We start from the raw sequence: 26,544 nt of genomic DNA, 5'->3' as shown, positions 1-26,544 counted from the left end.
GGGTGACGGGGGAAATTTGGGGACAGGCACAGTGATGGGGACAAGCGAGGATGGGCAGAGTGATGGGGAGAAGGGGGGACAGGCAGGGTGACAGGGGGAACAGGGGGACAGGCAGAGTGATGGGGACAAGGGACGGGCAGGATGATGGAGGCAGTGCTGTGGTGATGGATGGAGCTGTGTGGGGCAGCAAGCAGGCAGGGGAGGGGGGGGACAGAGCAGAGATGGGGGGCGAGGGGGGATGTGGCCAGGGCACTGGAGTGAATGGAGACTGGGAGCTGGGAGGGTGGCCTCAAAAGGCCACCTAGTCCACCCCCTGCCCTGGGCAGGGACACCTCCCACCAGCCCAGGTTGCTCCAAGCCCCCTCCAACCTGCCCTTGAACCCCTCCAGGGATGGGGCAGCCACAGCTTCTCTGCCCAACCTGGGCCAAGCTCTCACCAAACAAGTTCTCCCTGGAGCCTTCTCTTCTCCAGGCTGAACCCCCCCAACTAGGGGGGGTTTCACTCAGAAATACAGGTCTGATGTGTGGGGTCAGCCCGCACTAAGGGGGAGTTGAGGTGGGTGTCACAGGGAAGGAGTGGGGGAGTGATGGGGAGATAACGGGGTGCAGTGGAGCGGGGGGCTGAGGCTGCTCTGTTGGGGGCTTCCCAGGAGGTCTGACATGCCTGTGGGGGTCGCTGGGGGGCCAGAGAAGATGAACGGGGAGTGAAAGGGCTGGAATGGTTTCTTCCTATTCCCTGGAAACATGTGGTGGTCGCTTCCGAGAGGATTTGAAGGGAGTTGGGCTCCTGAGGCTTGTAGCGGGACTGAAGGCGAGAGCTGGTCAGTGTTCGGAGACGGTGACACAGAAGGTCTGGATTATGCTGACCCTCGGGCATTATCTCAAATTCCTCGGCATTTGTTGTGTAACAGTGGGAAGTTCTCACTTTGCCTTTGTGTAAGGAGGTTAACGCTGGTTTTCAGAGGGTTAAGACTTTCCATTTTTAAAGTCATGCTGAAGCTTCTGAAGGAAATGGGAAGCGGCAGAGATTGAGTTATAGATTATTGTCCCTCTGCTCTCTTAAATACTTGACTATTTCTTTCCATGAAGCCTGAAAAGAAATAAAAAACAATGTACTGTAGACCTAAGTTTCACATGCTTTATCCTCATTCCTGCAAAACCAGATGTGAAATACCCCAGAAAGGATATGAATACTGGGATAATAATTAGCATTTACAATTAAACGCTTCATAGGTGTGTTTTAATATGGAGCTAGAAAGGTGCTTTCTTACCGGTTCTGTTACCTGTCTGGCATTATGAGGAGGGGACTTTGTGGTTGGGGTGTGCAGTAATATGGTTTGTTAATCCTTGGAAAGGTGTTTTTCTTCTTTTTCTCCCTTTCCTCCCTTTCCTTCCTTTGCCTACATAAGTATTGATGGGAAAAATGTTTCTCCTCTGGCATAAATGACCGAGGGGACTGGGAGTGGCTCAGCATCTGAGCTGGGGGATGGCACAAGTGTCACCCATCCTTTGGTTGTGGTTTCTCTGAGCAAAGGGTCTGGGCAAGGACCAGGGCTCTGCTGGGTGAGAGCCCCGGAAAGGCAGCCAGGCGGAGGAGGAGCTGTGTGATAAAGATCCCACGTTCCGTTCTTGATGGGCTTGGGAAAATAAAATAGCTCAAGCTGTTACTGTCTTCTGAAAAAAAAAGTGTCAATGTCCCTATTGCCAGCAGTCAAACGGTGTAATCTTCCTGCTCATCCCCTATTGCCATCTGTTGCCTCTGTTGGTTTAGATTGGGTCCAGATCCTACGGCTTCCCTCCAAGCGGGCTGGTTTCTCCAGCCGAGAGGAGGGAGTTTTCTGATTCGGGCTCTTGATTGCAAGTTTCTGGGTTAAAGAAAATAATCTATCTGTGGCACCCAGCCCTGTGGGACTTCGGTCCTGGCTGAGTCTGCAGGGGAAGCTTGCCATCGGCGTTACCAGATCGGTGTAGCTGCCCGAGATTAGATCTTGCCAGAGCTCTCTGTGGTTTTGTGGACGTACCTCCATCCCTCTGAAGAGTGATTTATGCACCGAGGCTGCTCGCACACCCGAGGATTGCACAGTGCCAGCCTCACACGCTCGCAGCAAAGTGAGTCAGAAGGAAGGGAAACCCCCCGTTCTGGAGGCTGCACCGTTGCTTTGCATCATCTCTGTAAACCAGTGTGTGGGGGTGCAGACATCCCCCCTCCAGCCTTAGGAAGTCCCCGGCAGTTCTGCTTCAGGAGCAGCCCTGTCCCAGCCAGGGTTTCTGTGCTGAGACCACCATCCTGTCCTGGGGATTGCTTTTTCTTGAATATAGGATTCTTCCCAGATAAAACATCTCTTTCCTTCCCGTGCTGCCCAAATTTACTCATCGTTGAAGCCTGCTTGGTGCCTGTTGTCTGTCCTTCAGCGACACGGAGTAGACAGACAGAGTTACCCCTGGGATGGGGCAGGTTCTGCGGATACAACCTCATAACCACGAGCTTGGTCAGGCTCCGCTCGGGTTTCTGAATGTTGCTTGACCTGTGTCCTGTGGAGTCATCTCGCAGCGTGGATACACCACCAGCCTGAAATTCCACGAGTCCCAGCTCTGCTGCTATTTAAACGTGTGGCAGAAAAGGTGTTACAAAGGAAAACAGAGGTTAATGCAGAAATTGGGTCTAATTACCGTTTCTGACTCAGCCACCGGTTTACATTTCTTCAAACAGTCAACTACAGACAGCAAAAATCCCTGGGAGAGAGGACACGTTTCTGGGACGATCTCTCCTGCAGGACCAGCCCTTTGCCATCCAACTCCGACTGCTCTGCTGTCATAGAAACGCTGAAATCCTGTCCCCCTGGCTCTGAAATCTCCCTTTTCACCACAGCGCCGGCTCCTCCCTCCCCCCAGCTTTCCCGAACACAGGCACTTTGTGAAGCTGGGTGACTTCAGCCCCACCAGGAAGGAGTTTTTGGGCTGTTGTCCGTGTTGCTGTGACAGCGGCAGAGCATGGGTCACCCTGGCTTGTGCCAACAGCAACGCTTTAGGGCAAGGATCCGCTGTCAGCACCGTGTGTCACCTCCGCGCTCATTAATCCATCAGTATTGATGGGAGAGAGCTACGCCACGAGTTATGACATAATTTGAACCCTTTTGGGGCTACTTCTGACCTATCCAGGGACTTTTACAAATGAAAAGGTCCTTTTTGTTTACTGTCTTTTTGCTTCTGGCTAGAAAAGTTCTAGCCAGTCGGATTCTTACTCTTTTAGATCAGGGTTTTCATCCTGTAAGTATTGGGTGATTCCCTCCCCACCCCAAGCGCAGAAGCACATGTGGGAGTGTTAAACGGAAGGGGAAGGAAGGATGCAGAAGATAAGGCCTATTTTTCAAAAACATAGTGTCTGAATTCTTGGGTCCATCAGTGTTTCTATGCTCAGACAGAAGCATTTGGGTTTGATTTGGGTTTTTTTTCCTCTTTTTTTTTCCCCACAAAGTGCCGAGCACACGTCTCCAAGTGAAACAAACGCTTTAGCATATCTTACAGCTTGACCCAAAAGCAGCTTGGAGCTGTCACTGTCCACTTCTGGGCTGATTTACTGGCAGAGAGACCCCCAGAAAAGGCAGGAGGAGGATGAGAAACCTGTTTTGACTCAGGAACTGAGAGCTGGGTGATGAGCAGGCGCTGCAGAGAGCACCATGCCGGGACATTCCCGAGCTTCTCCATGAATCAGCCTCAGGTGCCTAGGTCTCCGTTCCCGCTCTCTCCATCGTTATGTGGGGGTTAACAAAACAAATGGTGGTGGGATCATTAAATTAGTCGTAGCCACGGTGATTTATTCCGTCGCCTCACCCAAGCGGGGAAGCGTGGCTGCTCCTGCGGCGCCGCTCAAACACAGTCCCTCCAAAACCCCTCCCCGTGCTGCCTCCTCGCCGCAGCTCATCCATGATAACTTTGTTCCTGCGCTTTTGTGGCTTTTCATCTTTCAGAGGAGCTTTAAACGGAGGCTGGATCAGCCTAATTTTCTGCTCGTTAATTTGGCTGGCTCTCCCGAGCTGATGAGGTGACCTTGCCAAGGCGGCGGCGGGGAGCTGCCGGAGCACGGCGAGCTCGCCTGGTTGAGCTTCCAGCGCCCTGGCCCGCTGCCACCCCGGCTGCTCCTGGGCTTGTAAGGAGAGAGAGCTCCTGGTGGGAGCACGGGGTGACTCGCAGACTGACCCCGAGCGGAGTCACTGCCCAAGGCAGAGGAGCACCATCCCCTTTTCCCCACATCACACTCAGTGTAGGTTCACTCTCGTCCGCTGATGTCAATCCAGCAGCAATTCCTGCCTCTCCCGGTGCTGTGCAGGCTGTGTCCATTGCTCCTACGGGTTTGTGAGTGGGTTCTGTCCTGTGCCCGGTGACTCGTGGAGCTCGTTAGCACTGTAGCCATGGCGTTTCCCACTCCTCAGTGGGAGGGTTCCCGTGGTGGGTCCTGCTGTTGGGTCTTGCTGGCGGTTCTGCCCCTCCGTTCTCACACCAAGGTCTCTTTTATGGGCTTAGAAATGGAGTTATCAGCGTTTACAGAGTTCGGCAGCAAAGCCAGAGTCTTTAACCAGGAGCTTTATAATTCCTGACAGCTCTCTCTTATCGGAGAGGCTGGGTGATGGATGGGGCGTAGCACAGGCTGGCTGTCACCGGGATGCTGACACAGCACGAGGCTCCCAGCCCGTGCCAGCCCTACCTCTTTCCCTACAAAATAAACCTTGGCTTCTCTTTCTAACAACAGATCAGAGCAGGGAGGCTAAACCAGAGCTCCAAATCCTAGAATCCTAGAATCGTTAGAGTTGAAAGGGACCTTAAAAATCATCAAGTTCTAACCCCCCTGCCCTGGGCAGGGACACCTCCCACCAGCCCAGGTTGCTCCAAGCCCCCTCCAACCTGCCCTTGAACCCCTCCAGGGATGGGGCAGCCACAGCTTCTCTGGCCACCCTGTGCCAGGCTCTCACCACCCTCCCACCAAACAAGTTCTTTCTGGTATCTAATCCTCTCGGAGTCCTCCTGCTGCCCATGCTCTGCCTTTTGGTCGCTGAGAACAGCATCTCTGGCTGAGCTCAGGGCTCTTAAATAGACATTTCCAGCCCGGAGGCTGGGATATATTCCTAACACCAGCCGTGTGTTGTTTCATGTACACAGCATATGGTGTTTTCTGATCTCTTCATACAGCTGGAAAACTTTGTCCGGGCTGTTGTTGGCTCACCCTTCCCTCTGCCCTTGAGGACAGGGACCTTGCCCTGCCTGTATCTTTGCAGAATGATGCTGCAAAGGTGGTGTCCCAGCCCCGGCTGTTAACACTCTCCGTGCCATCCCCCGGTGACGACTCCTTCCGTACCTCATCACATGGGGCACAGCTTTGTTTTAAAGCCATTTTAAACTTCTTAGTCTGTCCCTACTTTCTCATTTCATTGCTGGGAAATCTGTTTTTACGCCTCGGCAGCTCACGACGCCAGCCTTCCTCACTCCTTATTGTGAGGGACTTTTTATTAAGATTTTAAAAAAATCCAGATAAAAAGTGGCCCTCCTCCAAACAGCAATGAGAAGTACGCAAAGTCCAAAACTTTATATAGGACATTATTCTGGGCAATTTGTAAACTTTGCATTTAGGTGCAGAATTGAATAGGCTTGGAGCTTGGAGGGTAGGTATATGTTAACAGAATTTCAAGCAGCATCAGGAGAGCCCTCTCCCACCTGTGTTAGAGAAAACAGACGTCTGCACATCAGGAATCCGTACAGAGAGGTTGGCAGTGGGGTGCTGGGGCTGCTTCTTCACCAAAATATCGACTCTCAAGTTAAAATCCAAGTAAAACATAAACCATTTGTTCTGTCTGCAAATCTGCTAGAATAAATGCAGATTCTTTGGCGGCTCCGGTGCAGTGGACAGTCTGTGGACAGTCTGTGGACAGTCAGACTTTGAACGGGGAGAGGGACCTTCTCGTAGGATATATTTTTTGGGAAAAATAAGGCACTTACTGTCTGAAGCAAAGTGTATAGGTCTGTGGGGAAGTTGTGGGGAAACAGTGATTGACTTACCGGCTCTTGTCTCCTTTGCAGCTGGTGTATCCTTATGACTTTAGACTGACAGAGAAAGAGGTAAGAACTATTTATTTTTTTTCTTTTTTTCCCCCAGCATCAGCAGTGGAGGTTTTCTTACTGTGTGCCTTTGTTTCTTGCAGAAAACGAGTATCTGCTACTTGTCCTTCCCGGACTCCTACTCAGGTAGGTGGCATCTGCTGGCCTTTCCTGCAGCCCGTGGGGCGGTTCGTGGCCGTAGGGAAAGAAACGGGCTCCTGATGGAAAGGGTGAGTCATCGGAGCTGCTGCAGCGGAGCCCCGTGGCTCTGTCTCCCAGAGCCCTGGCATCGAGGAGCACCCAGCCCTTAGGTCTGAACAAAGAGGCTTCTTGTCCTTCTGATTCCACTCCGGATATAGAACCTGCGATCTGGTGGGTGACAGGACGAGTTCTTCACGAGCTTGTGCACACTCATGCCTCACCCGTGCCAGTAAAATACAAAAAAACAATCACGAGGGGTAGGTTCCCTGAGGTTTGCAGCTGCCGACTGTCAGCAGTTCTGGGAGTGAAGTGCTCAGTGAAGAGAAATAGACGGGGAGAGGGTGCTTTCGCAGCAGAAGTGTTCCCAAAGCTCGTGTCTACCAATAAATAAGAATGTTAATTCATCCCAGCACCTCTTTCTTTAGCGCTTATTCCTGACTGTTAGTTTTCTACAGCTTTGCCCAGCCCAGTTTTAAATGTTTTTAAGGCTGTGCTTTCACTAGTTTCTCAGGGCTTGGTGAACACTCAGGGTTTGGGCGATCCCAGATTAAGGCTGTTTGTAGGTTTTTTGGTGTCGTGGGTAAGAAGTGGCTCAGGGTGGATGGTACTGGCCAATGGCTCTGAGTTTCCCAGCAGTGGCCGGGCAGGGTTTAGCTCAGTGATACCAGTTCTTGCGTTCAGCCCTCTGTCCCTTATGTCTCCCACCCACTTTTGGGGCTTTCTTTGTGCTGTAACTCCGCACTGCGTTTTCAGTTTCAGAGTTCCTTGTCAATCAGCATCCCTCTGAATGTCAGCATTTCAGATTTAACCAATTCCCAGGTTTCCCTTTGCTGAAACTTCTTGCTGAGCCTTTGTGATCTTCTCTGTCTCAGGTGGCCTTGGGGACACTCAGTTCAGCTTCCGCCTGCGTCAGTCGGGGGGCCAGAGGACCACTCATTACGAGGACGATGGCGAGTACAACAGAGAAGCTCCCCTGACGCTGCAGGTCAGTGGCATTTCCCTGCACTACTTGTACCTGCCAAGGAACCAGCAGTTGATACAAGCAGTTGACTTGTACTTGCCAGCAACCAGATATTTGGCTTAACAGCCATAGGCTGTTGGTTTGCTTTCTGTGCATAACACACTCATTTTTCCAGTCAGAGAAGGAGGAAGATTTCGGCACAGGGACTAACTTCCATGTTAGTACTCATAGGGGGCTGCGTTGGGAGTTCAAACTAGTCTCAGGGATGGAGCTGAATCAGGGGGACCCCGGATTAGAGCAGTGAGTGGTCACGTCTGGCAACAGTGAAACAGACGGTGACACACTGGTGACATCCAACAGGGTGCCTGGCCACCCGTGCACCTTACCATGGGGTAAGAGAGGCATCAAGAAGAGCGTGGCCAGCAGGTGGAGGGAGGTCATCCTGCCCCTCTGCTCTGCCCTGGGGAGGCCCCAGCTGCAGCACTGGGACCAGTGCTGGGCTCCCCAGTTCCAGAAGGCCAGGGAAGTGGTGGAGAGGGCCCAGCAAAGGGCTGCCAAGACGGTGAGGGGACTAGAACATCTCTGTGCTGAGGAAAGGCTGAGGGACTTGGGTGTGTTTAGTGTGGAGAAGAGCAGAGGGAGGGGGGATGTGCTCAAGGCCTGGCAATCCTTCCAGGGGGGGTGTCAGGAGGATGGGGCCAGGCTTTTCCCAGTGGTGCCCAGGGCCAGGCCAAGAGGGAACGGGCACCAAGAGGGAACGGGAGCAGGGGAAGCTCCATGGGAACAGCATGAGGAGGCCGTTGTTTGGTGTGAGGGTGGCAGAGGCCTGGCAGAGGCTGCCCAGAGAGGTGGTGGAGTCTCCTTCTCTGGAGACATTGCAACCCCCCTGGAGGCGTTGCTGTGGGAGCTGCTGTGGGTGCCCCTGCTCTGGCAGGGGGTTGGCCTGGGTGCTCTCCAGAGGTCCCTGCCAACCCCACATCATTCTGGGATTCTGTGTGGTAAATTAGACATTTACCTCTTTTGTTGAGGGATGGCAGTTCTTTCCATTTGGTGCAGGATCTCTCTATATAAACCCAGAATACTGGGTGTGCTGCAGATCCCCCCTTGGCCTGGCTGTGGGGGCTGCTGTAACTAATACCAGGAGTGCCTGTTAGGCGGTTTTTCCACCAGTGAGCTGCCCTTTCACGCAGAGAAGGGATGTGCTGAGCTCTGTTGCTTCTTTTAATTGAGCAGATGGCCATCAGATCAGCTTGTCCTCTTCTGCTTTCTCCTTTGAGACGATGCTTCCTCTGCATGTGCCTTTTTAACAATTCTGCAAGCTTTTTGTGAGATGCTTTTGTGATGTATGATCCAGAAATGGATTGCTGGTCTGGGAGAGAGCAGGAGGATTTATTTTCCTAAATTCTGGTCTAGAGATTTTTCAGCCTGTGTCCATTTTTGCTGCTTCACTTCGGTAGAAGATTCGCACAGATTCACCTGGCTTTAAAGGAGGAAGGGAAGTAAAAGCACCAAAGTACTGGATTCGGCTGTGGAAAATAATATTTGGGAAGAGAAAGGTGCCTTAAGCCACCTGTGGGGCTTCAAAAAATGATATTAGGAATGGTCTTTGTCTCGGCACTGATAACTGTCCTTCCTCTTTGATGTCAGTGGGAACCTAGAAGGCAGAGAGTGTTTGAAGTGATCCCTGGGGTCTGTTTGAAATGATCCCTGGGGGCTGTTTGAAACCATCGTGGGGGATTTGTATTAGATCTGTTGGTTTTCATGGACGCTGTGAAGCATCACTCGAGTTTGGGCTTCACTCTGGGCAAAGCTGGACTGGTGCTGCCTTAAATGCCTGGCCGAAGAGGGATGCGATAGGTGTGGTGGTATATTCCTTCCTCAACAAAACCCTCTAAGCTGGCAGAGAGAGCTGCCAGCCCCAGCACATCAGGGGCAGCAGGGTGGGTGCATTAATGGAAACCTCAATTAACCCCTTAGGTGATGGCCCTGAAGTCTCTGCAGAAAGGGGCTGGTGAAAGGGGCTGCCCAGAGGCTGTAGTTCTACGGGAATTCAGCTGTTTGTATCTTTTCTCTGTCTTCCCGTGGGGTGAACCCTCTGGAGAGCTGAGCCTGGATAACTTTGGTAAATAGGAGCGAGGGCTGTAATAGTTTCACAGCAGGAGCCAGGCGTTGTGTCAGTGCCTGGGGGGGTTTGGTGGCAGCAGTAATGGATTTCTCACTAAGGGCCTTGCGGGTCTCTCTGCAGCGGGAGTCAGCTCATTACTTCGGTTACGTGTACTTCAGGCAAGTCAAGGACAGCTCGATGAAGAGAGGTTATTTTCAGAAGGTGAGTACCGAAACCGGATAGCTCTCTCGCTGCTCCGGAGCTGCAAAAAGGCACCTCTCCATAGCTGTAAAATAGCACCCCTTCCTACGTGACACCCACAGCCTTTCTGCAGGAAACGGCAAAGGTCGCGGAGAGCCAGGGATATGTGGAAAGTGTAATTCCAAACAAACCTGGGTGCGGTTGCCATGGGGCGTTAATCACACCAGCAGTGCCCTGCTCTCGGAATCACGAGGTCCTGAAGCTCTCCAGCCTTTGCTTCAGTTTGTACCTCCAGCGTCCCAGGCAGCGAGAGGATGTGTTTCGTTATTGCAGTCTGTGCTAGTTAGAGCTTAACCCTACGCTTATTAGTGGTTTAATCTTTCTTCTTCCTTGCAGCCCTCTGGGAATGGCTTTCCTGCTGGGCTGATTGATTCTACCCGGCGGCAGGGACACTGCTGGTACCTCCCCAGCCTTGTCTCTTACCCTAAATTCCTTTGACACAGGCACTGGGAAAAAGAATATAAATGGCCTGTTTATTTCAGCATAAATATGCAAAGTGCTTGGTATTGTTCAGATAGTTATAATCGCTGCCTGAAAGGGAGTGGAATTTCATAGAGTCCTAGAATTGTTGAGGCTGGAAGGGACCTTTCAGATCATTGAGTCCAACCATCAACCCAGCACTGCCAAACCCACCACTGACCCATGTCCCTCAGCACCACGTCTGCTCGGCTTTTGTGGCTCCACCACTGCCCTGGGCAGCCTCTTCCAAGGCTTCAGACTTCTAGAGAGGGAAAATATTTCACTTTGATCCTAAGATCCATTTTTTCCAGGGGGTTGATCACTCAGGAAGGTGGAGGATCAGAGAAGCTGGAGAACACAGGGGGCTGCTGAGCAGATGTTTGCACCGGGCTCATGTGCCAGCTCTTTGGCAGCCTTACAAAGGAACTGGGCACCTTGAATTCCTCAGCAAAGTGTGTTGTCACGCTTGGGTGGCTTTTTTATTTCAAATCCCAGAGTTTTGGGTTGGAAAGGAGGTGTTTAAATTACTATCACAGAATTTTTCACTGGATCCTGATTAATGTATTCATGAATGATTAGAGGAAGAGAATGTCTTCTTCTCTGGAGACATTGCAACCCCCCTGGAGACGTTGCTGTGGGAGCTGCTGTGGGTGCCCCTGCTCTGGCAGGGGGTTGGCCTGGGTGCTCTCCAGAGGTCCCTGCCAACCCCACATCATTCTGGGATGCTGTAATAATCAGCGTAGTAGTGAAGACCCCCCAGTGGGGCTGAGTTGGAAAAGTTCTAAAAAATAGTGATGTATTTCACAAAGCAGCATTAGACAGAGACCAAAAGAACAACAAAAAAAGGCATTGCTGGAAACAAATTAGCATTATTTCAAATTACTTTGTTTTTTCTTCCCAAGAATACTTTAATTTTGTTTATCTACCTAATTTCAATTTCAGTGGCCTGCTCCTTTGCGCTTCTCCACCTGATATGGTCATTTTGGTAGCTTTGAACCTGTCAGCCATTTATTTTTATTTTTCTTCCAGTTGATCTTCTGTGAGGTCACGATCTCATCCCTCTTAGTTGCGGTGGCTCCCTGGTAGAAGCTTATTTATTTAACAGTACTCTTTGCCTGCGTGGAAACCCCTGGGTCTCCCAAAGCCTGAGGGTTCAGCATCTAGAATTCCACCAGTAAAAAAATCCCACCAGCCAGAATTCCAGCAGTATTTTGAGCTCTTTGGTGTTCTTGATGCTGGTTTTTAAGTGCAAAGTAAGCAGTGGAAGTATATGTGATGCTAGAAACGATCGTGTCGGGAGGTCCAGAGAAGGGCGACAAAGATGGTGAGGGGTCTGGAGAATAAGTCTTATGAGGAGAGGCTGAGGGAGCTGGGGTTATTCAGCCTGGAGAAGAGGAGGCTGAGGGGAGACCTTATTGCTCTCTATCTACAACTCCCTGAAAGGAGGGTGTAGAGAGGTGGGGGTCGGTCTCTTCTCCCAAGTCCCAGGCGACAGGACAAGAGGAAATGGCCTCAAGTTACGCCAGGGGAGGTTCAGGCTGGATATTAGGAAAATTTTTTTCACTGAAAGGGTTCTCAGCCCTTGGAATGGGCTGCCCAGGGAGGTGGTTGAGGCCCCATCCCTGGAGGTGGTCAAAAGCCGGGTTGATGTAGTGCTGGGAGGTCTGGTTTAGTGATGATGCTCCTTGTTTGTTGTGCGGGTGTCTATTTTTGTCAGTGAGGTTGACGGTTGGACAAGATGATCTTTAAGGTCCCTTCCAACCTAGAAGATTCTGTGATTCTGTGATTCTGTCTCTGACTCCTAAATGGACCTTCTTCCAGTCTCTGGTGCTGGTGTCCCGCCTTCCATACGTGAACCTGTTCCAGTCTCTGCTGCAGCTGATCGCTCCCGAATACTTCGACAAGCTGGAGCCGTGCCTGGAGGCGGGTGAGCCCTCGGACACGGGAGGGGAGGGTTCACCTAGTGGAATCTTCCGGAGGCTTTGTCAGGAGGTTCCTGAAAGACAGCTGGAATGGTCCAAATTAGTTCGTTCTGGAACAAATTCCAACAGGGAAAAACTTTCCTCCAAGCGGTTGGCTTGTCAAAATTATAAACAGCTGTAAAGGATGCTTTAATGGGGAATGTCTGACAGCCTGAATAGATGATGCTGTCAGTTTTGCATACAGTGTATTCCCAGAGAGAGGGAAAAAACTGCTAATGCTACATCTCTGTCTAGGTCTTTATTCCACTATTTGACTTAATCAGGGTTTATCAGCAGCGCAGTGCTGCTGCTCCTGCGCAGGAGACGTTGATGCAGGTGTTGAGCCTGGTGTCTGACCTAAACTTGCCCAATTATGTGACAGAGTGTTTGCTTGCAGCTAGCCGGGGGGACGTGTGAGCTAGAAATGAGTGATAATTAATCTGTCAGAACTCATAGGACCGGCTGGATTAGCTGCATTGTCCTTCAGACTGACCTTTTGCCTTTTCCTGTGTCCCTGCAGTGTGCAACGAGATCGATCAGTGGCCGCCTCCCGTGCCGGGACAGACTCTGAACCTGCCAGTGATGGGAGTTGTCATTCAGGTACTTGTTGCTGATGATGATCTTTGCTCCCCAGCAGATCGCTGGGACAAACTGAGATGCAGAACATGCACTCCCTTTGCTTCGGGACGTTAAGATCACTCTTTCCTCTAGATTCCCTCCCTTTATTCCTACCATCCGTACAATTAGAACTGGTAATTGAGGAAGCTTTCTCACCTGAGCAGTTGTCAGGCAGGAAAGTGAAGCATGTGCACACTAACTGCTGCCACCTCCCAGGGTAATCTCTCTGCTCTCATTTGTGGTCCAGGTGAGAATCCCCTCAAGGGTGGATAAACCAGGATCAAGCCCGGTGAAGCAGTTCAATCAAGAGGTGAGATGAGGCGTGACGTGACACGCGCCAGCGAGGGGCAGAATCCTGGCTGCTAAGGGAGGAGGGTGGGGAAGGACCACAGTGCTTTCAGCCTTATCCCGTTTGAAATCCCACTTTGTCCTGGGATTAAAGTGGTTTGGGCTCCCCATCTGGTTCACGCTGCACCCTCTCCTGCCTCTGCCTTTTAAAACAGGAGACCCCGCACAGAACTTGTGGGCTTCAGGTTACGTACGTGCGTTGTTCTCCCCGTTTTTGTTCACCTCACCTTTCCTGGGAATCCATGCGTGGGTAGGTCTGCACGAGACCCTGCCGTGGTCTTCTGGGTTGTTTTTGCAGCATCTTTACCCCTTTGATTCAGCTCTGATGTTGCTTCTTGCTAAATTCTTCTTTTCCCTTTTTCTCTCCTTCGAATAAAGTTGTCGTCTTTCACAAATTTTGGTGGCCATATTATCAAGCCTTATTTTCTCTATCTGTATCTTAAGCTCTGTCTTTTGCCAGAGGAAACTCTAGGAAATAAGGGAGCAGACATGGGAAGTATTTCAAATCTTGAAAAGAAGGGATTCTTGATTATCTTATAGGGAAGGAAATTCATATGGACCTTGACTGCTCAATCCAGATCTGTGCCTGGCTCATACCTCTAAGCATTAACCTTGTTCTTTTTGGGCTTATTGTAAAGGGAGCTACGTTGTGATTGATGTGGTCAGTTCAGATGGCATTTCAGTCAGGATGCTTCCATTACTAAAAGTTTTGGGTTTCTTTATTTTTTTTTTCCTTCCTCATTTAGAATCTGTTACCAGCCCCAATGGTTCTCCCCAGCATTCATGAACTGGATCTTTTCAGGTGAGGGTCACCATCCTTGCAACCCTCTCTTCTCCATCTGCTTTGCCCTCTCTCTGCTCAGAGTGTCCCATAAATCACGGGGATAATGAAGATGTGAAATGAGGAACCAAAAATTACTCGATTTAAGAGTGTCATTTAGAATTTGGGGCTTGCAGAGCTTGGGCAGTGTTTGAACCTGGGTGTGCTGCCCTTAACACCCCCCTGTCCTCGTTAGAGGGGGGTTTTTCCCACCCTCAGCTGGTGACAGCTTAAGCTCTGAAAGACACACATTGTGTATCTGAACCAAAATTCTTAGCATTATAAGTGCTGTTCTAATAGACATTCCTCTGCTGTAATCCACCTGCATTTTACTTTGAATCATAGAATCACAGAGTACCAGGTTGGAAGGGACCTCCAGAATCGTCTGGTCCAACCATTCTTGGCAAAAGAGAGCACTGCATAGATGAACACACATTCTGAGAGCAGTACAATCAGCAGGTTGCTTTATGTTTCCTTTAACCATGTATAAAATGGTTGAGCAACACCATGTGTAAAGACACCCAGTTGCAGAAGGCCAGGGAAGTGGTGGAGAGGGCAGAGCAAAGGGCTGCCAAGGTGCTGAGGGGCCTAGAGCATCTCTGTGCTGAGGAAAGGCTGAGGGCCTTGGGTGTGTTTAGTGTGGAGAAGAGCAGAGGGAGGGGGGATGTGCTCAAGGCCTGGCAATCCTTCCAGGGTGGGTGTCAGGAGGATGGGGCCAGGCTTTTCCCAGTGGTGCCCAGGGCCAGGCCAAGAGGGAACGGGCACCAACTGGAGCAGGGGAAGCTCCATGGGAACACCATGAGGAGGCCGTTGTTTGGTGTGAGGGTGGCAGAGGCCTGGCAGAGGCTGCCCAGAGAGGTGGTGGAGTCTCCTTCTCTGGAGACATTGCAACCCCCCTGGAGACGTTGCTGTGGGAGCTGCTGTGGGTGCCCCTGCTCTGGCAGGGGGTTGGCCTGGGTGCTCTCCAGAGGTCCCTGCCAACCCCACATCACTCTGTCATTCTGTGATTCTCTTATGGGATGCTAAAGATCAATCCTAGATTTCAAATTCCTGGACAGACACACATCTGGGTAGATTTATATGTAATAAGTGTGTCTGGTCTTTCCTGAACTGCATTTCTAACCTCGTTCTTCCTTTTACTCACAGATGTTTCCAGCCCGTGCTCATTCACGTCCAGATGTTATGGGAGCTGATGTTACTGGGAGAGCCGATCGTTGTCATGGCACCATCCCCTACAGTTTCTTCAGAAATGGTTCTGGCACTTACCAGGTAAGGCCTTCAAATTCTGAGATACGGGGAAATATAAGAAGAAATTCTGATGGTTTTTCTCTTTCAGATCCACTCTTCTGCTGAGTCAATTGTTGTAGGTTTAGTTTGCCTGTGAGAGTGTGTAAGACAAAGAGCAAGAGAGTCTGGCTCGTATTCCACCAGTGGTACAGAAGAGTAAAAGAGAGACATGATAAAATAATAGAATCACAGACTGTTCAGGTCAGAAAGAACCTTAAAGCCCCCCCAGTGCCACCCCCTGCCCTGGGCAGGGACACCTCCCACCAGCCCAGGTTGCTCCAAGCCCCCTCCAACCTGCCCTTGAACCCCTCCAGGGATGGGGCAGCCACAGCTTCTCTGCCCAACCTGGGCCAGGCTCTCACCACCCTCCCCCCAAACAAGTTCTTCCCCACAGCTCAGCTCCATCTCCCCTCTTGCAGGGTCCAACCCTTCCCCCTCCTCCTAGGGCTCCCCTCCCTCATCCAGAGTCCCTCCCCAGCTTTCCTAGAGCCCCCCCCTTTGAGGGACTGGAAGGGGCTACAATGTCTCCCCGGAGCCGTCTCTTCTCCAGGCTGAACCCCCCCAACTCTCTCAGCCCCCCAGTCCCAGCAGAGGGGCTCCAGCCCTCCCAGCATCTCCGGGGCCTCCTCTGGCCCCACTCCAACAGCTCTGTGTCCCTCCTGTCTTGAGTACTCCAACACTGGACACTGTGCTCCAGGTGGGTCTCACCACAGTGGAGTAGAGGGGCAGAATCACCTCCCTGGACCTGCTGGACACTCTTCTTTTGATGCAGCCCATGATGTGGTTGGCTTTCTGGTCTGCTGGCTCATATTGAGCTTCTCACCTGCCAACATTCCCAAGTTATTCTCAGGGCTGCTCTCCAGCCATTCTCCTCCCAACCTGTATTTGTGCCTGGGATTGCCATGTCCCAGGTGCAGGACCCTGCTCTTGGCTTGGTTGCACTTCATGAGGTTCACCCAGACCCACCTCTCGAGCCTGTCCAGGTCCCTCTGGCTGGCATCCCTTCCCTCCAGTGTGTCAACTGTACCACACAGCTTGCTGTCACCGGCAGACTGATGGTTCATAGCCCTGAGGAACATGATTGTTCATAGCCCTGAGGAACTTTGTCTCCTCGGCTTTGAACTCTGCTTTAGCTGAAAAAAAGCCCAAAAACCAAAAAGCCTGGATCTCCTCCATAGTGTTACCTCTGGCAGGACAAAACAACTCTCTACAACTACTTGAAAGGACACTGTAGAGAGGTTGGTGCTGGTCTCTTCTCACAGGTAATTAACAATAGAATGAGAGGGAACGGCTTCAAGCTCCAACAGGGGAGGTTTAGATTGAACATTAGGAAGGAATTTTTCACCCAAAGAGTGGTCGGGCGTTGGAACAGGCTGCCCAGGGAGGGGGTGGAGTCCCCATCCCTGGCTGTGTTTAAGGGCCGTTTAGATGCAGTGCTGAGGGACATAAAGAGTGGTCGGGCATTGGAACAGGCTGCCCAGGGAGGGGGTGGAGTCCCCATCCCTGGCTGTGTTTAAGGGCCGTTTAGATGCAGTGCTGAGGGACATGGTGTAGGGGAGGACTTTGTAGAGTAGGGGAGATGGTTGGACTCGATGATCCCAAGGGTCTCTTCCAACCTCAATGATTCTATGATTCTATGATTCTATGATTCTATGATTCTATGAAAAAGCTCTGGGACACAAACCTGGTGTAAATGGAGGGTTCCTCCTGTGTGAAGCGTGGATGGTGACTGTTGTGTCTGTTCTTCCAGCTGCCTTGCTCCCCTGCGGTACTGCTGCGACTACCGCCCCTACTTTACCATCCACGACAGTGAATTTAAGGAGTACACCACCAGGACACAAGCTCCGTAAGTAGCCCGTAGACCCTTGTGACCCACCTGCCACTCTCTGTGTGAAGGAAACCCCAAGGTCAGCGTTGTTCTGCGTTTTTTCCCCCCTTTTTTCTAGGCCAAACATCGTTGTGGGAGTCACAAACCCTTTCTTTATCAAAACCCTCCAGCACTGGCCACACATTCTTCGGGTTGGGGAGCTCAGGATGTCAGGTAAGGGTGGAACCAAAGTCCTGTAGTGCTGGTAGACCCGGTCAGAGGCTGGCAGTGAGCTGCTAAGCCATCGTTTTATGCAGCTTCATTCCCCTGAGAGCTCAGAAACCAAAGGGAAATCCAGACTCTGACCCAGTCAACATGCAGGGTGAGCGCAGACAATGGTTGAGAGGAATCCTGGAGAGGACAACTTGCTGTGTTTTATTTCTGAAGCCTTAAGAAAAGGAGAAGTCCTTCCTGGGCAGGAAAGAGGAGAACAGAGGGGTGGAGAGAGAGACTCTGATTATTATCTATGAAGCCGAGGAGACCTCTCGGTGGAGGAGTGGAGCTTTTTTGCAATTCTTCCTTAACATGGTCCTATTCCAAAATTTTAGCAGGAAAGTTAGCAGTCGAGAAGGTTTATGTGAGGGTGGGGTTATGGGAGGATGTGATTTATGGTGTACAAGTGTGGGACTGGATGTTCTCAAGTGCACAGTTCTCGTGTGTGAATCTGAGGGTGCATTCAGGACCTGAACTTAGTCATTTGGTGTCTTTCCCCAGGAGACCTGCCCAAGCAAGTCAAGGTGAAGAAGCTGGCTAAGCTGAAAACCCTGGACACAAAACCAGGTGAGTCCTTTCATCAGACATCATTTAAGTTTATTTACCCTCCCAGGTGGGGGAGTTTGCAGGCACGTGAACATTGCACGTGCTCTTCTTTGTATCTCAACAGATTTTTTGGTGTTACCACCTTCTCATACACACAGTTCTCTGTTGTGGCCTCCCCATTTAATGCAGAAAATTGTACAGAAAAACTGTGCATCTTTGTTCTGTGATTGAAAAAGCCAATTGAACAAATTATTTCAGTTGGGAGAACTTACGATTTTCTTGATTTTATTTTATATATCACACCTGCTTTTTAGATGCGATGGAGGTCAAAGGAACTTGCTTACCTACATGCAGCTGTCTCTCACTAAACCAACTGTTCAGCTCAGGCCTGGCCATAAGCTGACTCCATAAGTTGTCTCACCACAAGCTTAGCGTAAGAAGGTCCTTGAGATAGTTCAGTGTCATGGAATCCCAGGTTGGAAGGGACCTCAAGGATCATCTGGTCGAACCTTTCTTGGCTAAAGCACACTCTAGACAAGATGGCCCAGCTCCCTGGCCAGGTGGATCTTACAGGTGTCCAGTGATGGGGAATCCACTGCTTCCCTGGGGAGATTATTCCAGCAGCTGATAGTTCTCAGTGTGAAAAATATTCCCCTTGTCTCCAATTGGAATGTCCCCAGGAGTAACTTCTCCCCATCACCCTTCGTCTTTTCCATGGGACTCCTTGTGAAAAGGGGAGTCTCCTTCTTTGTAGCCACCCTTTAAATACTGGAAGGTGGTGGTGAGGTCTCCCCTCAGCCTTCTTTTCTCCAGGCTGAACAATCCCAGTTCCCTCAACCTTTCCCCACGTGGCACCTTCCCAGTCCTTGGGTCATGTTGGTGGCCCCTCTCCAGCCTGGCCACAGCTTTTTTGCGTAGCAGGACCCAAAACTGAGCCCCGTGTTCCAGGTGTGGCCTGAGCAGTGCAGGGTAGAATGGGGTAATGACTTCTTGATCTCCACTGGTGATGCCCTGGGTGGTGCAGCCCATCTCGTTGCCTTTCCTTGTCACAGCAGCCCCATGGCTCACTGAGCTCCAGCTTCTTGTCCCCCAGGACCCTCAGGTCCCTTCCCCCAGAGCTGCTCCCCAGCTGTAGTGTCCTTTAATTCTGCTGTGAGTACTGGCTGCATTAGCAATTTCATCATTTTTGTAATTATTTTTTCATACTTTTTGTAATTTCACAAACACACACACAGAGCTGCCAGGGTTTGTGCTGGGAATTTCAGTTCTGTTATCCTTGGGCTATATAATAATATATAATCTAGAGCCTCCTTTAGATACATGGTCAAAGTTTGGGTTTTTTTTCTGATTTAGGTTCTTTTTTCATTCTAGGAATCTATACTTCTTATAAAACATTTCTTCACAAAGACAAAACGCTGATAAAAAGACTACTAAAGGTAAGCAGTTTCCACTCTGTCCTACATCTTGTGTGTCATTATGGAAAAACGGTGCTGACAGCTTGGTTTAGACAGACAAAACTCTCCAAAAGCTTGTAAGGATTTACCCCAGTATAGTTTGATGTGTTTATCATGCCAGATTTACATTTTTTCACTTAATATTATGGATGAAATGCTGGCACTAATGATAACCTAAGTGAGAATAATCCTTATAAAAAAAAATAATAGTCCGAAAAAACAGATTCTGTGTAATGGAGTGTGAGCGGAACGCTCAGCTGGAGGGTGGAACAGGTATTTTGGGTGGTTTTCCAGGCTGCTGGGGACTGGTTGCTTATAGTTTGCCAATTTTGTGTCAATCTGGGTAAGAGAGGGCAGTGCCTCCCGTGATGGTGGTGCTTGTGCTTGCAGGGCATCCAGCGGAAACGCCCCTCCGAGGTCCAGAGTGCTCTTCTGAGGCGTCACCTCCTGGAGCTCACCCAGAGCTTCATTATCCCCCTGGTGAGTCGAGCAGGGACGTGTCGGGGCGGTGGGGAGATGGAGGGGAGCTGGAGGGGAGGTGCTGGAGTGACAAGTTGGAGCTTGCCCTCTTTTATTCGCCCGTACCTGAGCATCTGTAATAGATTCAGGAGCTGGCACCCTCTAGAGATGTTTTACTCCATGGAAAGGAACTGAATGTCTCTTGAATGCAGGTTTCAGGTTGGATACCCAGCACACTCCCGGTAAAGACAGACATTGTTTGGTTCCTGCAGTGCCCGAATACGTGTTCCATGTTATTTGGTTCTAATGCCACCTCTGGTCTTCTCAGCAGGTGGTCAAAGCAGGTATTTTAGGGAAGGGACAGGAACCCAAAATGCACTTCTTCACCTCTAATGCCAGAATCAAACCCATAGCCAGTGTGAAACCCTCCCCTCTGGCTTTGGGGAGCTTTGCTCTACAGCTTAAGAGCCTGGCACCGTGGTGATCACCACCCTCAAGCAGATCTCAGCGAGTGCTTGCCCTCAGGGCCTTCCCTGTCCAGTCCCACTACAAAGCTGCTTTTTTTGAGGGACCATCCAGTTGGCCCAGTTTGGCTTCTCCGCTTTCTTTTCTACTTCATCTCAGGAGGTAGAACGCAGGAGGACAGAGCATCTTCTCAGCTTTGAGTCCCTCCTGCCAACTTCTTCCCTCCTGAACTCTTCCCACGTGCTTGGGATTAGGCAGTGTAGTTCTGTGACCTAGTCCCTGGTGGGGAACGAGCTGGGACACTTGGGCTCACATAGAATACAACTGTGAAATAAAAAAACAGACAGAGTAAGAGGCTGTTGGGTGTGCCCTGATGCGTTGGAGAAGACCATCACACTCAGTGACCACACAAGAGGCTCCTTGATTGTTGTAACATCTTTTTTCTTCATTTTTTTTGGGGGGTATTTCTTCTCAGGAACATTATATTGCGAGTCTGATGCCTCTGCAGAGAGCCATTACTCCATGGAAGGTACGTTCACTTTTCCAGTCACTTCTGCTCTCCTCTGGCTGCAGGGACGGGGAATAGTTCTGCCATATGCTGATCCCGTGCTCTGATACTCTCAGTGAACTTCCCTCCTGAAGGAAGAGGGTTATTACTCCTTTAAAAATAAAAAAAGAAAAAGCTGAAACAAACATTGGGGCAGATGCTTCCTGTTTTGCAGTGAGCTCAGCTATTGTCAGTCTAATTTGAATGTCACTCACGAGGCTGGTTAAGGTGTTCACGTGGGGTTTTTTGTTCTCCTTGAGTCTGCCTTGTGCAGCCTCTTCCATTATAAATAAGAACCTCATTTCCCCCTCCCTGTTTCTTTTGGGTGCCGTGTAACACGGTCCTTCTGTTGTGCAGAATCCTCCGCAGATCCGTCCTTTCCGCCAGGAAGATTTCATGAAGACCCTGGAACACGCTGGTCCCCAGCTCACCTGTGTGCTCAAGGGCGACTGGTTGGGCCTCTACAGGTAGGGCTTTGGCAATTCCTCACCATATCCCCTTGACAGCTGGTGCAGGTCATAGTGGTCATCAAACCCGGAGTTAGAATTGGGAGGAAAAAGGGAGTTTCAGGACAGAGACCTGAAAAACTCATGTCTACGAGGAGTGGTGATGGCCAGGAAAAGCAAAGGCAGGGCAGAATAAATCCTGCGTTTTACATAATCTCTTAAATAAGTAGATCCAGTCGGGTTTAGACACTGTCAACTCACCCCCTTGAGGAACTTAAACTAAGCCCTCCCTGCTGGAGAGGGGGACTCGTCTCTGACATCAGAGATGTCATTGATTGTCCTCCAGGGAGTCTTTCTTTTTGAAGTGTCTGCTCCCAGGCAGATGGGATGCACAAACTCGCAGGTCTTCATCCAGCTCAGGATGAAGACACTCAGGACAACGGTGTTTCATTATTACTGCGGGGTGGCCATGCTGGTGGAACACAGAAGGATGTAGTTTCTTCAGGGGAGAACTTAAGAGAGCTTGCAGGAGAGTTGGTTCATCTTTCTTGTCAAGGATAATCAGCTCTAAATGGGATGGGGAAGGCACATCACAATATGAGTAGGAAAGATGCAGAAAGTGGCTACCCCAGTGGGAAGGGAAACGGGCAATGTCTGGAGCTGGAGAAGGGAAAAAGTTCCAGAAAATGAGCAGAGACAGGAATCAGTATGTTTTGTTGTGTAATAATGTTTGTACCATTTGGGGATTTAATATATTTAATTGAAAACCAGCGGTTCCACTCCTTACGGTGGGGGTGTGGTAGACAGATTTCATTTGGGATATCTAATATTTTCAAAAACAGTAACAAACAAAAAGCTGCTTCAATAAATTGGGGGAGGTTTTGCAGGCAACTGGTGGACATGCAGGAGTTTACACCTTCCAGGGTTCTTAACTGTGTGAGATTTCGTGTATATACTATTTCTTGTGTTCCTTCAGTTCCTAAAAATAAATCTGTCTGTGTCCCAGCGGCATCTCGAGCTCTTGGCTGGGTTTAGAGGTCCTTGAAGCCGCAAAAAGAAACGGTATAAATATCAGCTGAGCTCTGCTGGTGAGGTGCTCCCTGCAGGTGGCCTGAGGAGGTGACTGGAAGGGACATGGAATGGAGGAAAAGTGGAGGAAAAGGCTGAAGCACAGCGTTGAGATGTCCCTGCTGATAATCGAGGAGTGGCAAGGGATGTGCTGCTGGAGGGGCTGTGGCTCCGTTGAAGTGGCATTGCAATCTTTCTCATCTTTTTCTTTCCCTGCCGCCGCAGCCCTGGTTTGCAGTTAGTGGCTTTTCAGTCCCATTTTGAATTCGATCTAAAATTCTTTAACACTGTGAGATGAAACCAGGTGTTGTGCTGCCCCCTGTTCATGTTCCTGCGTAGCTCATTAGAAGCAGAGACTCGTTACTGTACTGCGCTGGGGAGGTGAGAGCTGCACATCCTTTGCCGTAGCCTGGATGATCCCTTTGTGCAGGAGACTGTAAATCACAGTGATATGGGCCTTAGGTCCCTGCGGGCAAATGGTCGAAAGCTTTAAATATCAGGAAAGGTGAGGAATTAAGCAAGATGCTGCAGAGGAATGTGAATGAACCATCCCAGCTGTCATAGAATCATAAATCTTAGGATGGTTTGGGTTGAAGGGACCTTAAAGCCCCCCCAGTGCCACCCCCTGCCCTGGGCAGGGACACCTCCCACCACACCAGGTTGCTCCAAGCCCCCTCCAACCTGCCCTTGAACCCCTCCAGGGATGGGGCAGCCACAGCTTCTCTGCCCAACCTGGGCCAGGCTCTCACCACCCTCCCACCAAACAAGTTCTTCCCCACAGCTCAGCTCCATCTCCCCTCTTTCAGGGTCAAACCCTTCCCCCTCCTCCTAGGGCTCCCCTCCCTCATCCAGAGTCCCTCCCCAGCTTTCCTGGAGGTCCCCCTTTGAGGGACTGGAAGGGTCTCCAAGGTCTCCCCGGAGCCTTCTCTTCTCCAGGCTGAGTCCCAACTCATAACTCCCACCTGTCATAACTCCCAAGGAAAAATGGGCCAAAATAAGGCCAGAGAGGGCAAAGAGCCCTGCTTCTTGCCTTGGCTGGGGCATGAGACTGGCAGGATTGTCCCTCTCTTGGTGACAATCTGCTAAAGCTGCTGAGCTGTATCACATTAATGCCTGGCAGAAGAGAAACATTTGGATCAGACAAGATAGGAAAAGAGCGTATTAGCTCATAATCTGTTGCCATCCTTAATGACACCATGAATCAGGATGTCTTTGGCTCTCACGTCTGTGCCTGCTGTGGTAGGATGGGGAATCTGTGTGCGGTGGAACCATTACGCTTCTCCGGGTCCTGCTCTGTCCCCTTCTCACTGTCCCTTCTCCTCCTGCAGGCGTTTCTTCAAGTCTCCCAACTTTGATGGCTGGTACCGTCAGAGGCACAAGGAAATGACCCAGAAGCTGGAGGCCCTTCATTTGGAGGCCATCTGTGAAGCGGTATGTTCCAGCTCCAGGAATTCAAACCAAGGCCAAGGTGATACTTCTCAGGTGGAACCAGGGAGATGAAGGCACAGAACCCCAGAGTGATGTGGGGCTGGCAGGGACCTCTGGAGAGCACCCAGTCCAACCCCCTGCCAGAGCAGGGGCACCCACAGCAGCTCCCACAGCAACGTCTCCAGGGGGGTTGCAATGTCTCCAGAGAAGGAGACTCCACCACCTCTCTGGGCAGCCTCTGCCAGGCCTCTGCCACCCTCACACCAAACAACGGCCTCCTCATGGTGTTCCCATGGAGCTTCCCCTGCTCCAGTTGGTGCCCGTTCCCTCTTGGCCTGGCCCTGGGCACCACTGGGAAAAGCCTGGCCCCATCCTCCTGACACCCACCCTGGAAGGATTGCCAGGCCTTGAGCAGATCCCCCCTCCCTCTGCTCTTCTCCACACTAAACACACCCAAGTCCCTCAGCCTTTCCTCAGCACAGAGATGCTCTAGGCCCCTCCCCATCTTGGCAGCCCTTTGCTCTGCCCTCTCCACCACTTCCCTGGCCTTCTGGAACTGGGGAGCCCAGCACTGGTCCCAGTGCTGCAGCTGGGGCCTCCCCAGGGCAGAGCAGAGGGGCAGGATGACCTCCCTCCACCTGCCGGCCACGCTCTTCTTGATGCCCCCCAGGATGCCCTTGGCCTTCTTGGCCACCAGGGCCCATTGCTGGCTCCTGGGCATCCTGGTGTCCACCAGCACACTAATGCGAATGGGTAGGATTTTTAGTAGTGATGCTGGTAGAGTTTCTTAAACTGGGAGAGTCTGGGAGCTCTGGTGGACTCAGGGGCATCTTCAGCCCCAGTGGCTGCTTCCCTGTGTGGGGCAGGGCCTCCAGCAGGGTGTGAGGAAGGCCAAAGCTGGCTCCTTCTTTAACAGGCCTGTCTCTGGCAAATAGATTTAAATCCTGAGCACAGCACAAGGTCCCTGGTCTGGCTGCAGGAAGGGAACCTGGTTTTTACTGCCCCTTCCTTGATTCTCCTCTTGCAGTCAAGAGCCTGATGCCAGCACGGCCAGAACGGTGGGGAGAGCTCTGTCTTGCTCCTTGAGGCATAGGTGCTGTCAGCAGAGTTGAGAAAGGGGATGAGAAACCTCCTCCTGGCTTTTAATTCAGGCTTTGCTTAGGGGTATCTCCTTGAGAAAAGCTTCTCTAAAGAAGAAATGTCCCCTGAAGAAAGCTCTTCTCTCTTTTTAGAACATCGTGGCCTGGATGAAGGACAAGTCCGAGGTGGAGATCGTAGACCTGGTCCTAAAGCTTCGGGAGAAGTTGGTGAGTTTTCCTCCCTTCTTCCCAGGCTCCTTCCTACCCATCAGTACCTCTGTGGCCGGGAGGGAGTGGGGACACAGCTCACACTTGTAGCTTGGTTCTCACCCCCCAATTTGGAGAACTGGCAAATGGGACAGTCCTGACACCTCAGTGTTGGTGTAGAACAGGATTCAGAGTTCTCTTTTCATCTCCCTGAGGCTCAGGTGACAGTTTTGTCTGTTGTCTCGTGCCTCGAACTAAAGAGACAATAAGGAGTTTTCTGAAAGAGGAAAGAGGAGCTTTGAAGCTCTTATCAAATCCCTCTGTCCTCTCCTCCGTGTCCCGTAGGTCCGAGCCAGGTGCCAGCACCTCCCCGTGAAGGAGGAGACTCTGCAGCGCGTGGGCCTCTACATCGAGACCATCATCGGCTCCTTGCCAGAGGATCTCCAGGCCGTGCTGCACCACCACTGAGCGCGGTGACGGGACTCTCTGGGAGAAGGAAGGGTCCTCCCACCCTGCTCCCAGCCACCAGAAAGGAAAGTTCTTCCCTGATTCAGCCACCGTGACCTGATCTGGACCTTGCTCACCGCCGTGGAGGATTTTGAGTGTGCGGGTTGGAGCTGTAGCAGGAATGAGGAACCCTGTGTGCTTTTCTCCATCTGGTCCTGCTTCGAGGAGCTGGATTCAGGGGCTGGAAATGAGAAACTCTTCCCTGTGTGGCTGTTGGTGGGTCAGAAGGTGCCGGCCAGGCTCCCAGCAGCATGCGAGAGGGCGTATGAAACACACCTGGCCCACACCTGCACATCCATCCTTGGCTACTGCTTGGGCTCTCAAAACTCCAACGCCATCATTCCGCCTGGAAGAAGCAGGAGCTGCCCTGGAGGGGGGAGATGTTTTCAGGGTGGTAACGAGAGAGACGCTCGTCCCCCACGTACAAATGATGTGAAAATATTGTGGCTGCCCCTTCTCCTGCCGGCCAGAGCTTGGGCTGTGGTGGGAGTGGGAGGATGAACTGCTGGACCTGGAACGCTGATTTCTTTTCTCCAAGGCAGAGACAAGAGAAGAAGAAGAAGGGGCTGGTGCATCTGCAGGATCAGAGCTCTCCAGAGATGGTGGCTGCGCGAGTGACAGCAGCTACAGGAGCTCCACGGAGAGGAGCTGGCCTCCAAATGTCATTTATTCTGCTTGAAAAAAAAACAAGTTTGTGCGCTCTAAGAACGTACAAGAGAGCTGGAGCTCTGCCTTGGGCAGGGAGGTGTCTCCTGGGGTTGGACAACGGGCTGAAAAAACACCTTGGAAGAGTCTGATTTTTACAGCTTTGCTGGGTGGGAGCTGCTGGAGCAGCCTCTGCCCGGGGGCGGTGGGGAGAGCCCCCTCCAGCTCCCCCCTGGGCTGGAAGCAGGAAAGCCTTGGGGCTCCTGGTTGTGGGGGCAGATGTTGGTGAGACTTGGGGGGGTGGGGAGGTGGCTGAACCCTTTTTGCCCCTTTTTCCCCCCAGATCCAGGCAGGGAGAGGGGCAGGCTGCTGGGTTCCCCACCGGCTCCAGCCTGGAAGGGGGCGAGCGAGGAGACCCCCTCCCCATAGGGATGGATTCGGGGCGATGCTCCACAGCCCGGGCTGTACGGGGTGTGTGTGGTACAGAGCCCTGCGTGCCTCCCTGC

The 26,544-nt window shown here is 51.3% G+C and overlaps 1 protein-coding gene across 1 annotated transcript in view; it reads left to right on the top strand.

Annotated features, from left to right (window-relative positions):
* Nucleotides 1-26,322, top strand: part of DENND6B (DENN/MADD domain containing 6B) — a 27,712-nt gene extending 1,390 nt beyond the window's left edge. Inside the window, exons 2-20 of the mRNA XM_014961942.1 lie at nucleotides 6,070-6,108; nucleotides 6,192-6,234; nucleotides 7,161-7,273; nucleotides 9,495-9,575; nucleotides 11,895-12,000; nucleotides 12,555-12,634; nucleotides 12,900-12,962; nucleotides 13,747-13,802; nucleotides 14,967-15,089; nucleotides 16,858-16,953; nucleotides 17,054-17,148; nucleotides 17,689-17,754; nucleotides 19,105-19,169; nucleotides 19,578-19,667; nucleotides 20,587-20,640; nucleotides 21,016-21,125; nucleotides 23,501-23,603; nucleotides 24,833-24,907; nucleotides 25,232-26,322. Coding sequence (XP_014817428.1) covers nucleotides 6,070-6,108; nucleotides 6,192-6,234; nucleotides 7,161-7,273; nucleotides 9,495-9,575; nucleotides 11,895-12,000; nucleotides 12,555-12,634; nucleotides 12,900-12,962; nucleotides 13,747-13,802; nucleotides 14,967-15,089; nucleotides 16,858-16,953; nucleotides 17,054-17,148; nucleotides 17,689-17,754; nucleotides 19,105-19,169; nucleotides 19,578-19,667; nucleotides 20,587-20,640; nucleotides 21,016-21,125; nucleotides 23,501-23,603; nucleotides 24,833-24,907; nucleotides 25,232-25,354 — 1,581 coding nt within the window. The 3' untranslated portion in view covers nucleotides 25,355-26,322. The remainder of the gene's footprint in view (nucleotides 1-6,069; nucleotides 6,109-6,191; nucleotides 6,235-7,160; nucleotides 7,274-9,494; nucleotides 9,576-11,894; nucleotides 12,001-12,554; nucleotides 12,635-12,899; nucleotides 12,963-13,746; nucleotides 13,803-14,966; nucleotides 15,090-16,857; nucleotides 16,954-17,053; nucleotides 17,149-17,688; nucleotides 17,755-19,104; nucleotides 19,170-19,577; nucleotides 19,668-20,586; nucleotides 20,641-21,015; nucleotides 21,126-23,500; nucleotides 23,604-24,832; nucleotides 24,908-25,231) is intronic.
* Nucleotides 26,323-26,544: the final 222 nt, after the last annotated feature.

This window comes from Calidris pugnax, unplaced genomic scaffold, assembly GCF_001431845.1.
Source record: "Calidris pugnax isolate Ruff unplaced genomic scaffold, ASM143184v1 scaffold459, whole genome shotgun sequence".
Taxonomy (NCBI): domain Eukaryota; kingdom Metazoa; phylum Chordata; class Aves; order Charadriiformes; family Scolopacidae; genus Calidris; species Calidris pugnax.
The sequence above is the reverse complement of the archived record's forward strand: the minus strand, read 5'-3'. Positions and strand labels throughout refer to the sequence as shown.